At 34.2% G+C, this 17,081-nt stretch overlaps 1 protein-coding gene across 1 annotated transcript in view; it reads left to right on the plus strand.

Moving 5' to 3' along the window:
* Nucleotides 1-16,329, plus strand: part of LOC118204753 (lipopolysaccharide-induced tumor necrosis factor-alpha factor homolog) — a 78,084-nt gene extending 61,755 nt beyond the window's left edge. The window contains exon 6 of the mRNA XM_035377047.2: nt 9,440-16,329. Within this exon, the coding sequence (XP_035232938.1) occupies nt 9,440-9,548 (109 nt within the window). The 3' untranslated portion in view covers nt 9,549-16,329. The remainder of the gene's footprint in view (nt 1-9,439) is intronic.
* Nucleotides 16,330-17,081: the final 752 nt, after the last annotated feature.

A 17,081-nucleotide genomic window follows, 5' to 3' on the forward strand; every position in this document is an offset into this window, starting at 1 on the left:
ATGAACAAAGCTCAGACCGTATAAATTTACGAGTGTTGGAGAAAGAACTCGATCAGGATGTTGGGGTTTTTACTTTTTGAATTTACTAAAGTCAAAAGTCTTTAATCCAGACGTCCATAATCCGGAATGATCTATAATCCGGATTTCAAAGCTACAAACTTTCTGTGCATGCGTTTACGCATGCATGTTAAATGTATAACGGACGGTATAAGCTAAGCTAAAATTATCTAATTATCTATTTCAGTTAATGTTGCAGATTGCATTGTTCCTTAATCTACAAATTGTATCCGGCTTATTATTTTTTGTAGACTGTTAGAGCAATTTTATAAAATTAAGCTTGAACTTTCGATTAAGTCAAAAAGAATTTCCGATTATGGAGCTGCCAAAGGATCTACAAAGCGAAAGCATGTTTCGATGTCCATCAAACAAAAAGTGGAATTGCTGCAAAAAATGGATAAAAGCATATCCTTTGTTTTTCTAACCATTCTGAAATCTGTTTATCAATTTCGTGCCGCTCTGCGGGCGGGAGGGGGGATGTCGCGGCTTGCAATGAACTGGAAGTTGATCTGTCAGCACTATCCTTATCTTCAGGGCAGATGTTTTTATTTTATTCAGCTTACAATTCCTTACTTAATGTAGTATTTCTTCTTGATGTGCTCCATTTTTTATATGATTTAAATCAAATTCCTCGTCATTATAAATATCATGAATACACATCAAATAGTTTTCTGTTTGCAATTTTCTAATTTCGACTAATTCGATTTCGTAATGTATGCTTTACCCATGCGCGTTGAAAGAAATGTTTAATAAAGTAAGCAAGTAAATATTAACCTTTTTTTTTTTTGTAAATTTTCATACCCTTTAGATCATAATTGCTCTTTATTTCATAAATTACGGTTTCATATTTTTAATTTTATAATTTTTGCATTTTTAATTTTATAATTTATAATTTCATGCTATCTTACCAGGTTTAAATTGATGATCTATAATCCGGAAAGACCGATAATCCGGAACTGTCAGACAATAATCCAGAATTGATGAGTCCGGATTAAAGACTTTTGACTGTACTTAAAATTCCTTTGCTTCCTTGCATACCACCTATTTTTCTCTTGCGCACCACCAGTGGTATGCATACCACCGGTTGAGAACCCCTGGGATAAACCATGCATATTGGGACAGAGGATTGCGTGGATTAACTATAACGCAAATTATAGGTCTTGGCTTCTTGAGTTTTACTGCTAATTACAAAATTTCAGAATTTGCTTTCTTGTGTTTGACTGAAATTGGGTTGTTTTCACTTAGTTAAATAACCAAATCATACTTTAAGAAGTCTTTAATCAGTATGTTTCTAATACAAAATTACGATATTTTTAAGGATTTTTATGTAAAATAATCAATGTCCATTGGATGGAAAAAAGCTAGGTGTATTGAAGTTTCTTGGGGGGGGGAGAACTCCTGTAAAAATTCATCAAAGTATAAAAAAAACTTACATATACAACATTGAAGTTACTTTTAAAGTAATTTTTATGCTCTTGAGAGAAAAAAATTGATTAAAGTATAAGTAAATATCTAGTTTACAGAAGCCGCGGCAGTATGGTTTTCACTAATTTGAATCCTTATGCTAATTCTATTATTCCATTTTGTGCACATGCAGCTGGATTAATAACATGACTAGCAACTCATAAAAAGTTCTAGAATTGAAATTTTACATTTATTGAAAGAAAATTTTTCTTATCCCCTTGTTTTATCCCCATGCTTTCATTTTTTCGTGCCATAATAATCTCTGCAAGGGCTATTTTTAGGAATTTCTCCCTATTAACTGCTGATGTAAATGAACTTGCTCATTACACAAAATGTAAACAAACTAACTGCAAGGCTTAAATTCGGATTTATCCCATTGTTCGTGTAAAATTTGCCTTGTTCTGTTTTTCAGTATGAAATTAGCATTGAATGATATGTATAGCTTGAGTTTTGTGTTTTTGTATCCGTGCTTAATTTCCCTCAGAATTGTGTAACCAGTTTCATTTACAGTTCAAAATTTAGTAACAATTATTCTTAGATGGATTAAGTGAACCTTAGTTTAATTTTCTTTCAAGACTGGAATGTAAAGAATAAGACATGATATCTCTTTTTCTGAGTTATCCAACTTGTGATTTGGACATCATCAGTCTAGAACAAGTGCTTAATGCATCTATAATTCAATTTCAAAAATAATTTGAGAATTGGGATTTTCTTGTTCCACAGGATTAAGAAAATGACGAGTACACACATAGCAGAAAAAGAATGATTGATCAAACTGCCATTAATAAACAGCCTTCAGTTATCTTCATAGACTTATCTGCATGGTACACAGCCTTGTATAGCAAACCTTATCTCAGTTTACCACGCAGCTAAATGAAGCGCCAGTTGGATAGTCAGTAAATGGACAATGCAGCATTTGCTTCATCATATGAGCTTCAGAAGTCAGACCCTTGAGAGTACTATTACTTATTGTATGCTGCTGAGCTTAACATCTTCCATGGGCCACAGAACATCATGACTGAACCACCAACATTTATAAGAGAGCATGGAGTGATGAATCTCAGTTCTCTCTGTATCATGCTGATGGTAAGCTAAAGAAGTGTTACCATCCTGAAGAAACCATGGATCTAGTGTGCTGATTTCGAACTGCACAAAATCGTGACAGCTGAGTGATGGTCTGTTGTGTTTTCTCTCACAGTGTTTGGGACCTTTTGATGTTTGTTCCAACTGCCATTGCTGCATCTAAGTATGTAGATCTGCTGGGTGATGACTTCGATTTTTTTCATGCCTTTTTGCTATTCAGGTAAATATTGAGCATCCAGCTTCCATCACAGATCCTTGTTCAAAGAGCTTTCCATTGAATTCTCTCTGCTGAAATAACCAACAGAAAGGGACCCTGACTTAAATCTAGTTGAACACCTTTGAGATACTCTGGAAAAAGGTATCCAAGCATGCCATCTATCATTAATATTATAAATTGATTTATGGCAAATTGTAGATATTTAGTAAATAATACCCCTGAAATAATTCTGCAGAGTTTTCTAAGCTATGCTTTTTCATGCAATAGCCATTATGAAAGCCAAAGTAGAATTAAGTCTTGCTAATCATATATCTCTAATTCAGTGGTACTTCAGTATGTAGCTTTGCATAATTGATCAGTATGTAGCATAAAAATATAAATCACATAATTAAATACACCAACATCAAACTATTCGATAATGAAACAGAATGGGTCACCAATGTTAAATATCTTGGTGTCACATTAGATGGTAAATTAACTTTTCAGAAAACACTTTTGAGCAACTGCTGACAAATTTAAAACCACTACTGCCTCAATGTGATCACTTTTAGGTTGACATAATGTATTCTCCATTCCAAACAAAATCATCTTGGACAAGACACTTCTATGCCCTCCCTTCTATATGCATGTCCTATCTGGGGACATGTGGCTAAAACATATCTAAAAAAATCCAAGTTTTACTAAACAAATTACTATGTGAACTAGTAAAGGCACCACAGTTCATCCCTAATAATACTATTCACTCAGATCTTAACATTGACACCATTAATGATTATATGCATAGACTTGCCACAAACGTTTTCCGATCTGTACAGTTTCACCATAATCCGCAAATCTCAAACCTTCACTACTCTTTGTCTGCCCTAGACAAATATTAATACCCAGCTCACATCATCGTACCTCAAGGCCCAGCAGCGGCCGAGCAGTAAATTCGCTGAACACTGGTAGTTCGGTCCAAGGTTCGAATCCCGCGAACAGGCTGGCTGCATGGGCGCTTTCAATGGTTTTCCGCATGTGTAACGTGTATACGAGCCAGTTTCTCTTAGAAAGTCCTCCACGAAGGCATCCCTCCCCTTAGGCAGATAGCCCTCGTGCTTTGCCATAACTAAATACACCAGCACCAATCATCATACCTCAATACCTCATACACTGGCCACTACGCAGATACCACACTGACTAACAACAATATCTCTTATTACGTGCATGGCCCTGTCATCAAAGCCTCACCGAATTATGGACGGCTGCATATCACATGGAAAAACATACCAGAGTTGAACAGTAAAAAGACCAATTTCATTTTTGTGACACTACTAGAAACATATAAAAGAGTGCCCTGCGTCCTGAGACTATACCTAGAATGTAAAGTGATGAAATATGCAAACTTTCATGATAGTGTTACGAATTTGGTATTTAAAAAGCTAATGTTAGTTCAGTTATAAATTAAATGGTTTTATTTCCGGCGCAGTGCAGCGCATGATGAATATTAAAAGAAAGCTAAGCCGGAAAAATTGAAAATACAAGAGCACGTGCATTTAACATTAAATAAATAAATATGTTAAGACACAATAACACGCCGAATAAGTACTAATTCAGAAGTCAAACAACAAAAATCAGCGTTAATTTTCAAAATTTTCACAGGACTAGTTTCGATAGTTTTACCGAACCACCATCCTCAGCTGCAAAACCGCAAATGAACAAGATAGGAAATAATGATTAGATAAGATAAGAAAGCCTGGACAAGAATAAGCAAGTGGCGCCATCTGTTGGTGAAACCTGAACTAAAACATAATTTCTTTAAAGGGCAAAGATGGAATGGAATTAGGATCGTTAACAAGAACAGAAAGATTTTGAAGAACAGATCGTTAACAAGAACAGAAATAAATACGTCTTTTTGATTTCGAGAAAGTACCAGAAAATTCTCGCACGTGATTTAAAAATCTTATAAAAGGAGGAAAATCTCTCAGTTCGAGTAGTTACGTAGTTAGTTGTTGTTTAGAAAATTGCTCTTGTTGACTCTAGCGAATTCGCGGATTAGCTTTCTTTAGCTGTTTTGAATTACGTTCTATTGGACATTTGAGTAGTTAAAAGATAACTACTGTGAGATATTGTAATACTGCTTGATAATTTGAGAAAATTTAAGCATTTTTGTTGTGATAATAATAAATTTTTGTTCATTTTTCATCGGACTTGTGCATTCATTTCATAATGAACCCGTATGCACGCAACAATTTTTGGTGTCAGAAGTAGGATTTGAATGCCAATCACGAGCGATGGAAGAGCAGTTAAGACAACTGATATCAGCCTTTTCTGCGTTTAATGAGGAAATGAAAATGGGCCAGCAAGAAATGAAAGATGAGATGAAATCTGGTCAGAAAAAGATGGAAGAATCCATTAAAAAGGAAATGGAAGGCGTTCATGAAAAGTTGGAAGCTGGTCAAGTAACGTTTAAAGAAGACATAAAAGCTGTACAAGAAAATATTGAAGCAGGTCAAGACGAAATGAAAACAGAAATAACCTGCGTAATAGAAAGTAAATTTGAGGCTATGGAACACAGAATAGGAGCTGTCGAAAATAAAGTCGGGCGAATTGAAGAAAAGGTTTCTTCTGTCAAAGATGAAATAGAAGATAGAGTGTCGGCTGTGGAGCAACGAGTCGAGGGAAGAGTTTCGGCCTTCCAACAACAAATTGAAGAAAGAGTTTCTGCCGTCCAAGGACATATTGAACAAGAAATCGAAGACAGAATTTCTGCTGTCGTCGCCAAAGAAGTTGACACTTTAAAGAAATTCGTAGCGACTTCAGGGAGCACTTCGGATGGTTTAAAATTTCTACCCATGCCTGCTCGTCCCTCTCTGAAGCTATCGACATATGATGGGAAGACCTCCTGGCAGGTGTATAAGACATAATTTTCTATCGTGGTGGATGCAAATGGATGGGATTCCCAAGCTAAGGCCTGTCATTTTGCCGCTTCTTTAGGAGCCGATGCAGCGGATATCCTTTAGACTCTTTCGAAAACAAAAGATTAGATTTCGAAGCTCTGTCCAGCGCCTTGGAGTTGCGCTTCAGGGAGAAGTGTTTAAAAGACTACAGCAGGCTCCAATTAAAATCTCGTCAACAGAAGCCTACCGAAAACACTTCAGGAGCTCGCCACGGATGTTGAAAGGCTGTCTCATCTCGCCTTTTCGGAATGCCCGACAGAAACAAGGGAAATCCTGTCCTTGCAATACTTTATCGATGCCATCCAGGATTCTGAAATACAGAAAGCTCTACGAATGGCGGATGTAAAAGATTTAAAAAGCGCTCTTGTGTACGCCATGAAATTCGAGGCAGCCCAGCAAGCAACTCGTAGAGACTGCCACCCAATCGGAGCTGCTCATGTGCAGGAACCAAGGGATCAAGTTACTGTTTGTCTAGACGATATAACCAGACAACTCAAGACTATTGGTGAGAAAAAACCAACCCTAAAGTGCTGGAACTGCGGTGTTGAAGGCCACATACAAAGGAACTGCAGAATACCCCAAAGCATGGAAAGTACGAGAGGCGGGTTAAATAGACAATTAAATGCCATGCTACAGAAAAGGATTGACAAGAAACCAAAGTGCTGGAACTGTGGAACTGAAGGCCATGTATGAAAGAATTGCAGAACGCCCCAGGGTACGGAAATTGAGACCATTTCTCAGCAACGATGCAGGAAACAAATGAATGGCCATATCGAGGAACGGAGGTTGCCAGATAATGGAAAACCTTGTTTTAAAGCTCTCAAGATTTCTATAGTGAGTGGCAACAGTAACGGACTGTCCATCAATGGGCACATCGATGGAGTTCCTTGTAATATGATCATTGACACAGGAGCTAATGTTACCATCATTTGGAGAGGAATTACTGTGTCACTAGGAAAGAGTTGCTCGCCATAGTTAAAGTTGTAGAACATTTCCATCACTATCTATACGGCAGAAAATTTCTCCTCCGCACAGACCATGTCTCATTGGCCTGGCTTTTAAATTTCAAGAACCCTGAGGGTCAAATAGCCAGGTGGATAGAGAGACTCCAAGAATATGACATCACTATCCGTCATCGTAAGGGATCATCACACGGGAACGCCGACGCCCTGTCTAGAAGACCTATACCGGAAATTCCAATCGGATGATGGGAAGACATTCCGATGGCAACTGATATTTCCAAGATCCCAGATTCCTGATGTCCTTAAAGAACTACATAACAGCCCTACAGGAGGTCACTTTGGAATAATGAAGACCTTGCAGAGAGTTTGTGAGCGCTTTTACTGGAATAATTCAAAGGATGACGTGCAAAAGTGGTGCCGATCTTGCAATGCCTGTGCAGGTCGGAAAGGACCGAAGAGACGCAGCCGAGGCAAGCTGCAATGTTACAACGTAGGGGCGCCTTTTGAACGTATCACCTTTGACATCTTGGGACCTCTGCCACGAAGTGCTGATAGCAACAAATACATATTCGTTGTCATTGATTACTTCACCAAGTGGCCTGAAGCGTACCCCATTCCTGATCAAGAGGCTGTCACAATAGCTGAGGTGATGGTACAGCACTGGATTTGTAGGTTCGAAGTGCCTCTTCAGTTACATTCCGATCAGGGAAGGAATTTTACGTCGGGAGTAATAAAAAAACTCTACAAACTACTCAGCATTGACAAAACCCAAACGTCATTACATCCCCAGTCGGACGGCATGGTAGAGAGGTTCAATTGAACCATCCTTAATAACCTCTCATTAGTGGTTTCCAGAAACCAACAGGATTGGGACAAGAAATTATTACTGTTTTTACTGGCTTACCGCAGTGCTGTCCACGAGACTACCAGCTATTCCCCATCACAGATGCTCTTCGGTCGTGACCTTCGTCTGCCTTGTGATCTCTTGTTTGGTCGCCCTCCGGATGTTCCTTCATTGCCTGAGGAATATAGTAAAGATCTCCAGGCCTGGTTTGAAGTGATGCACAACTTTGCACGAGAGCAAGTCAACTTGGCGACGGAGAAGATGAAGACCCGTTACGACACAAGAGCTACTGAACATCAATTCCACGAAGGAGACAAGGTGTGGTTGTGGAATCCGACTCGACGGAAAGGACTGTCCGAAATTACAGTCACCTTGGGATGGTCCGTACACAGTCCTAAACAGGCTGAATTATGTCGTGGTTCGGATCTGTAAGTCTTCGAACTATAAACCTAAAGTCGTTCATTACGACAGGTTAGCTCATTACTATGGCATAGTATGTAGTATAAATAATTGTAAATAGTGTAAGACCATGGTCCTTTTTGTTTCTAAATGTGTATTTAGTATTTGATTTGTATTTTGCATTTGATTTAATTTGTATTTGATTTGTATTTGATAGCATTTGATTTGTTTTATTTATTGCATTTATTGTTCATGTTGTTTATTATTGTAATGTAGTAATGTAATGCTTATTAATGCATTTATGCCACAGTTGTAAGTTTAGCTTCCCGTCCAGGGATTGTATTGCCCGGGACGTGCAGTCCTTGGGAAGGGGGCAGTGTTACGAATTTTGGTATTTAAAAAGCTAATGTTAGTTCAATTATAAATTAAATGGTTTTATTTCCTGCGCAGTGCAGCGTGTGACGAATATTAAAAGAAAGCTAAGCCGGAAAAATTGAAAATACAAGAGCATGTGCATTTAACATTAAATAAATAAATATATCTTTTTGATTTCGAGAAAATACCAGAAAATTCTCGCACACGATTTAAAAATCTTATAAAAGGAGGAAAACCTCTCAGTTCATAGTAGTTACGTAGTTTGTTGTTGTTTAGAAAATTGCTCTTGTTGACTCTAGCGAATTCGCGGATTAGCTTTCTTTAGCTGTTTTGAATTACGTTCTATTGGACATTTGAGTAGTTAAAAGATAACTACTGTGAGATATTGTAATACTGCTTGATAATTTGAGAAAATTTAAGCATTTTTGTTGTGATAATAATAAATTTTTGTTCATTTTTCATCGGACTTGTGCATTCATTTCATAAACGAACCCGTACGCACGCAACAATAGTCATTCACATGTACTGAAAAACATAATACATATTGTGGATAATTCTTTCATAACATTTGCTCTATATTTGTAAAGTACCAGCTGTTTTAAAATTAATGAGGCGATTCATTTTGTGTGTGTGTGTTTTATGCTAACTGTATTTTTTAATATTAATCATACATTATCTGTAAGTGTTTAAGGCCATTAGAAATGCAGAAATTTTTTTAAATTTGATGTAAGCTGAGTGATCATTCACTGAGCTTCATAGTACACATTATAAACATACTAACCTCAAAATCGCTAGCATTCCTTTCCATTATTTTGCAGTTCACAAGAACAAAAACTTATGGCAATTGTTTTAAAATACTTCAAGGCTATCCCACCAATCAGTATAGTACCAATGAATGGCAGTGCATTCAACTGACTTCTAGTTATATGTAAATGCAGGTGTACTGCAATAGGGAAAATGCTTGTCTGTATTCGTATGTGTTGTGAAGGTTTCCTTCCTAACAGACATATCCATTGCTCTAATTTAAACAGAACTCGGATTTCAGTTTGCATCTCTCGTATGTTTTAGTATAAATGATTATTTTTGCTCAAATTTTTCTTAGGTGCTGGGTAGGCTGTTGCTTGATTCCATGTTGTATCCCAGAGTGTCAAGATATTGAACACCGTTGTCCAAGTTGCAAGCAACATCTAGGCACATTTCGCAGACTGTAATTGTGAATATGGGGAAAAGATGAAAGTAAAGCTTTCTTGCAACAGTTTGTGGATTTCAACAGTAGCTGTGTGAGCATATTACATGCAAAGGATATTTTTTATGCTCTTTTATTCTAGTGCTGTGTAAACATGTCCATCTTGTGTGTTATTTCTTCAAACTGGTAAAGATTTAATGTGATACATAATTTAAGCTTATTGGAAACTTTAACTCCAAGTTTGCCTTTGTTGTTATTTATTTTTGCATTTCTTACAAATATGGATTTTTCAGTTAGAATATCTAGCTTTCTGTATTTTGAAAATTTTAGAGTGTTTCTGTTTAAAACTTTTGTATTTTGGTTAAAATATTTTATGTGTTATATATAATATACATTATATTTTGTTTAACATGTGTTACATCTCTAGTCTTCAAAGCTGTTTGTAGCAATATTTTTGATGTTAACTGTGTTGCTTAACAATTGAAAGTATTTCAGAAATATTTTTAATATTATATACATTTTTATTAATTACTTTAAAAATTTTATCCTTGATGTGAAACTGGCATGTGATCAATCTAAAATGTCAAAGCAGTGACATAGTTTATAAGCGTATCGAATTTGTGCTTGAATATTGCGTTTTGCTATTAATATGTGCTTTTTAAAGATGTTGCATGCTGCATAAGAAATTATTGTTATGCGCAGTATTTTCAGTGGTCATTGAGTATAGTCATGTAATAGTTTTTTTTTTTTAATTTTATTTTATTAATTGTGCATGTTTGTTCTGAAGAGAATCACTTTTTATGCTGTGAAAAATTACTGAAAATATTTAATTCGAAAAGGAGCTGCAAAAGTTTTCTGTAGTAGTTCAGTTACTCCCCCCCAAAAATCAACAATTTTAAAATGTTTTGCATATGGAATTAAATACAGTGTTTCATTCATTTCACATGTGTCTTTATAAAGAATAATTTATATATATGTGTGTGTGTGTGTGTCTAAAGCTTGAGATGTAGCTTATTTCCCAAAATATACTACATTTTGCATTTTTGCTAGCTAGTGCTTACAAAACTAAGTTTGCAATAATGTATGAGTATTTGGGGAATCTGATTTAGAATATGTCTGAATATTGTATCAAAATATAAAACACTCTTCATATTTAATAATATGATTATTTAACACATTTCATCAAAAGAATGAATTTATACAATATTCAAACATTTCTAAGTTAGAGAGTGAATTCTTTTATTAAATGACAATATTTTTTCCTAATTACAGTGAAATTTTAGACTACCTTTTTATAACAGATTGCTACTTGTTACTTTGGTAATCTTCTTATTTATAAATCATTTAATTACTTTTCACTTCATGATTACTCTAGTGTATTTGCTACAGTCTGTAAGCAGAATATGGTTCTTCTGATTAGCAAATTTGAGATAATTTGTATTATTGTCAGATTCTTCTTGAACAAATACATATGCATTAATAATTTTCTCCTTAGCTCCTGATTGGCCAAAGCCTAAAGTGATAATCTCTAAGAGAAGATACCAGTGAATTATTTCTTCATATTATTAACCTTTTACCGTGGGCTCAAAAAATAGCTGTGTTTCTTCGCTGGGGGCTCCTGGCTCAGCGGTTATGGAAAGGGGGGGGATTTATCAGATCAAATCTTAGCAATGAGGTGATTAGTGCTTTTTTGTCAACAGACAGTGAAACAGTCAGTATTTCCTTTCAATCCAGTTCCAAAGCCCCAGGCATTAGAATGCGGGAAGTATTCTAATCACTTTCACACAGATGAAATGAAGTTTTTCACAAAACACAATTTATTATTTTATCTTCAGATGAAATGTACATTATAACTAGGAAATTTGTTCCCCCCAAAAAATGTTTCATTTTATGATTAAAATTAATTTTAAACTTGTACATAGATTATGTGCTGAAAAATAAGTGAAGCAATCAAAGTTAAATATATTCATTTGTCATAGTGTAGAGAATTCAGTGATTTAAAATATTCAAACATTTCCTTCAAACAATATATACATCCTCATTTAAAGTAGTATAATTTTTTTGATATTGAAGAGCTGATTAAATAGAGTTTATTTGTTACAAGTATAATTTAAAAAGCATTTTCAAATTTCCAAATGAGTGTTATTGCTTGTACAAGTCTGGTAAAATTCATTTCTGGATAAATAGAAATTGGTCACTGCATTTGTGAACGACACATGCACTAACAAAAATTTACCATTGCATGAGGTGTGAATTTTTTTTTAAATATTTTTCTTCTATGTGACATTGCAAATACCTGTCCCAGGCTTGATCTGTCTTTATATGAGGGATATAAGACTTTTTAATTTTTTTAACCACTTCATAGTTTTTGGTTCAGGAAAGAAATGCAGAAGCAAACGCTGGAACTTTGGAAAATAAAATCCTTGTTGAGTTTTAATGTATTCGATAACAAAAATTTAGTTTTATCACTTAAAGATATTAGATATTACTTTTACCTTAGAAGAAGGGGAATAGTTAGTCGTTGATTTATATTGCTGTTGCATATTTTATTTGAATGCAAAATTGCATATTCAGGAATGCATTAAAATTTTAAAAAATAAAGATCTTTATAGAATCGCAAAATATTTTGGTTTTTTTTTTTATGAGCTGCATTTTAAGAAAGCTAAAATAGTCTTTGAGGTATCACATTGTTTTGCAAAATTTTTTGATCTCAAGCTTTTTATTGTTGCTTTCTTTGGGAGTAATGAAGATTTACATTGAGTTGATGAGTATTAATGAAGACTCGTACTGGGAATTAAGTTCAGGGAGCTAAAAAATGGTACACATCTAATTTCCTGTGTACATGCTTAGTATCCTAATATATTGTTTGATTCCCTCCAAAATACAATTCTCATGCAAAAATTAATTATTTTTTTAACACTACCTGTGACTCAGTGGTCAAGACTGCTGGATACTGGTAGTTCGACTAAGATTCTAACCCAGGCTGGCTGCATAGTTGATTTTCCTCGTTTTCTCCATGTGAAACGTGAATACAAGCCATTTTCCCTTAAAAGTTCTTCATAAAGGCACCCTTTGCCTTAGGTAGACAGCTTTGTGGGCTTTCCCATGTTCAATTAACTTAAACTAATGTATCTACTTTCTGAATGAATTGATACAGATATCATAGTATAGACGCAAACATATAACAATGGATAAATTAATAAGTTTTGGAACATTTTAAAATTTTGAATTATGAAATGTACTACACTAATTGCTTTGATAAAAATTCATATTTCATTTGTCGCACAGTTGAAAATTATTTTGTCATCAACATCAGTATTATTCATAAAAGGAAAGTTTTTTAAACATAGTTGTAAAACGCTCATATGTTTAGCTTTCTTTTCTTATTTCGAATATAATTTTATTTTTATTTGTCGAATTAAAGACAAGGTTATCTGCCGAAGTGAAAGGGGCTTTTGTGGAGGGTGTTTGAAGGAAATTGGCTTGTATGTATTTTACATATATGAGAGAACATGAAAAGTTATGCAGTGACCCCCATTGATCAGAATTTGAATCTGAGTGGAATTTTCAGTGTTAAAGAAGTTTTATGCATTCGGTCGCTAGTTATCATTTAGAATAGTGTTTCTCAACCTTTATTGGCCTGTGGACCGACAAAATTTGTGAACAAATTTCGCGGACCGGTGGTTAAAGCACATGCACACGGACAAGCAAAGTGCTCTCCTGGAATTAAACTATGGTTGAAAAAATTATTAAACTTTTAAGTTGTTAATGCGCTCATAATTAGGAAATACCCGATTCTTGTTTAATAGGGGTAGGGCCTGAGGACCAGGTACCCGGGTGTGTATAGCATTCTGCAGTGAAACCAACCTATACCTCTGAATGTTCTCCAGAATGTTTGTCACATTTCGCTACCGCTTCATTTACACCGATGGACTTTACTGCATCCCAGAATTACTGTAACCCTTTCTCTGCTCTGAGCTCTCCATCTAGTTTTTTTAAAAAATGCGAGATGTAACAAGCGACAAATGTGAGCATACTCTAGTGTTGTAAACCTTCAAATACAAAATTTTCAACCTCTTCATGTCGCTTTTCTTTGCTCAAGTGGCAACGGCTGAAATAATCGGAATTCATAATAACAATTGAATTTGGTTAAAAAACTTCATTGTCATTTGCTTAACTTCTGTTTTCTTGTAAATGAAATTACTTAAAGAAGTTCGTTCTATTTATTACACTAATAATACAGCTGCCATTATTCAATGGACTTCAAAAAATAATAAGCGTTTCTCCACTGAAAACTAATATATCTTGTTTAGACTACTCATTACCCGCAAATACACGTTCGTGGCACAACAATAGGTCTCATAATACTAATGAATGTAAATTAAACAGACAATAACAGACATGTTGAGAAAGCTTGAGATAATGTGTTGCGCAATATGCATGTCAGATTTTAGTTATTTTCTTTTGTAAACGACGGTAGGTATATTGTCATAATACTTCTGAATTTGGAAGGACTGGCAAATAGTGTTTACAGACCGGCCCGTGGACTGTCTGTTGAAAAACACTGATTTAGAACATAACAAACTAAAATTTTACTCAAGTAAACAGTAGTTGTGGAACGTATGCCATTTGGAAACAACATTAAAATTAATTTTCATCGCCTGAAACTTTTACATTCACTACACTGGCTTCTACATGCACATTAAAAACTGGAATAAATCGAAAAAACAATTATGAAAAGAATGAAACAAAGAAAATTTCCTTTAAATTTAGCCATTACTTACAACCGAACTAAAAAAAAAAGGAAAATATCAAGTGAAAGAACTAATAATGGTTTTTGCAGTGAAAAAAAAAAAACTGAAGGAAGGTCTTAAAATGCAAACGCGTGAGAATCGAAGTAACAAATTATTCTTTTTATTTTCTCCTCTTAAGAAAATATTTCTTGGAAGGTACCAAATTCGCAAATGCCATGTGTGTTGAAAATACAAACAACAATTCCCCTCTGCTCATTAGCGGAGTCCCACAAAAGTACGCACTGTCCGAGGTGTCGTAAAATAAAATAGTCCTCAAGTGCTAGAATTCCTATCCCTGTGACCAGCAAGAAGCTGTCTTAAGACCCCAGTTGCTGTACACTTAGCTTGGGACATATATGTCCCAGCCCTCGGGAAAAGGTTAATAAACTGCATAAAACATTCATATTTAGATTGCTAAATATGAATATTTTGTACATGTGATAGCATGTTCATATATATTCTTCACCAGATTCACAAAGTATTCATAAATTGTTATATAAGTGACCAGTGAGTTTCCGGAGTGGTTAGACTTTCAGGCTTTGGTCTTAACACATATCTGTATGTATTGAAAATTATGCAAATTTCATTTATTGAAAAGGCAAAATGAAAATTAAGTTGATACAAGATTTAGATATTCTGAGCATAAAATTAAATGAATCCTTAAATATGTACTATATATGACATCAGATTCAAAATTCCATGAAGAACTATCAGTCATGTATTTATGTATGAAAAACTGATGAAAAGTTTTCAATACAAAATGCAATTAACACTTGTAGTTATGGATATTATGCAGTGTGATGATGTAAACGATGAATTAGAATTTATGGGTAAACAGGAAAAAAGGGCTTTAATAAATTTTGAATTATGATTTTAAAAATGTGTAAAAGAAATAATGCATTTGATATTTTAGTGATTTATGACCTTTTTTACATTTATATGTGATGTTTCTGTGAATATACATTGCTATGTGTTTTGTAGCTATTGCTGCAAAAAGCTTATTTGTTCAATGTCTTAAATGCAAGTATCTTCACAAAATAAGGAGCAATTTACTATGTTTTCGGTCAGTCATTGTTAGCATTTTGTTTTCTGAAAGTCTGAATTCACTGTCCTTTAACTTTTAGATTATATTTAAATAATTTTCTGGCCACATTTTGCTATAAATTCTACAGAAATACACTGCAAAGTAAAATTAAAAAATGGAATTATACTAACTTTTGCTGTATTTCTGGAATACAAAAAAAGTTGTGTTCTGAAGTTACATAAAATTGCCAATTCTTGCCTGCCAAGAGTTTTCATGCTTTATTATCCTTTTTTTCAAAACTAATTACTTAATGAAAAAAAACTCCGTATGCACAATATAATGTTAAAAAAATCAAGTGAAATGTTAATTTTGATCTAAAAAAATGCTGTTGGCTATGTTTCTAGAAATTGATTTACAAATGTAAATTTCAACTTAAAGTTTATTTAATAATTTTTATTTAGCTAATACTAGTAATTGATGTTAATTGTTTCATTCCTGGTGTATATAGGCCTTCCTACGGAAATGTTATTCTAAATTCTGTACTGAAATTTTTTTTGAAACGTTACTAGTGCAAAACTTGTCCATTTAGCCTTTTTCTCATAGTGATAAAATTACTGCCCTAGATATCACTCTTGACAGTAAAATTTCAATATGCTTCTGTTTTCAGGAGTTCAAAATCACTCTTGACAGTAAAATTTCAATATGCTTCTGTTTTCAGGAGTTCAAAATTAATATAAAATCTTTCAGAACAATTTATACTTCATATCATAAAAACATTTTGTTCAAGGATATGTATGAGTTTTATTTACACTGTCAGTTAAAAATTGATAAATATGCTTTATACAGTAAAACTCATTATTTGGACTAACTGAGGTCATAGCCCATTCCATGTAATAAAAATGTCTGGATAACTGAGTGTTCCATAAGTATCTTTTTTTTTTAAATGATGCCATGTGCATTAGCTTGTTAATAAAAGATATCTGACTGCAGTTATGTTGCACATTGTGAGACTAATTCTTTGTGCGGACAGGGGATTGTCACATTATCGTGTTTAGTCCCCTTCTTCTTCTTCTTTTTTTTTTTTTAATTCTTATTATTGCTGATTAATGATGCTTGTTATAACCAAAGAGCATAGGCTTACATACAATATGAATTTTGTTTCTGTTAATGTTAATAGAGTTCTTTGCAATCATCCAAAGTGTCCAAATTCTTGGTAGACATTAAGCAAATTATTGCTAAGCCTGAGGTAATAACTGAAACTTAAGAAGGGTGTAAAAGGCCCTTTATTTTAAACTAAATAAGAACAGAAGGCAAACCTTATGCTTACAACTCAGCCAACCAGTTGTTGTGATATAATTTAAAATAACACTAAGTTCAGTCTTAAAATTTAAATTCAATTAAGGTAGTAGCCAAAGACTACACAAATCGATTTAATATGAAGTTGGCACAAAACTTAATTGGAATGAATATTAACTATCAGCAATTATAATGCAAGGCCGAAGACTACAAAGCTTATTTTATCTAGCAACCTAGTAATGTGGCCCTGAGAGACAGAACACTTTCTGTCTTACAATCTAAGAACATCATCTTAAATGCATGCATACTAATTTTCATTGTGGTGGGAAAACAAAAGGGAGCAGTAACAGTAAAGATCCAAAACATAAAATAACTGGTTAATTAATATAAAGGAACCTTACATGTTTACATGCTGTGTATTTGCTGAAACTTAAGAGCAAAGTTC

Source organism: Stegodyphus dumicola, chromosome X1 (genome assembly GCF_044657685.1).
Source record: "Stegodyphus dumicola isolate Sdum_Otavi_A_Nest chromosome X1, ASM4465768v1".
In the NCBI taxonomy this organism is placed as follows: Eukaryota; Metazoa; Arthropoda; class Arachnida; order Araneae; family Eresidae; genus Stegodyphus; species Stegodyphus dumicola.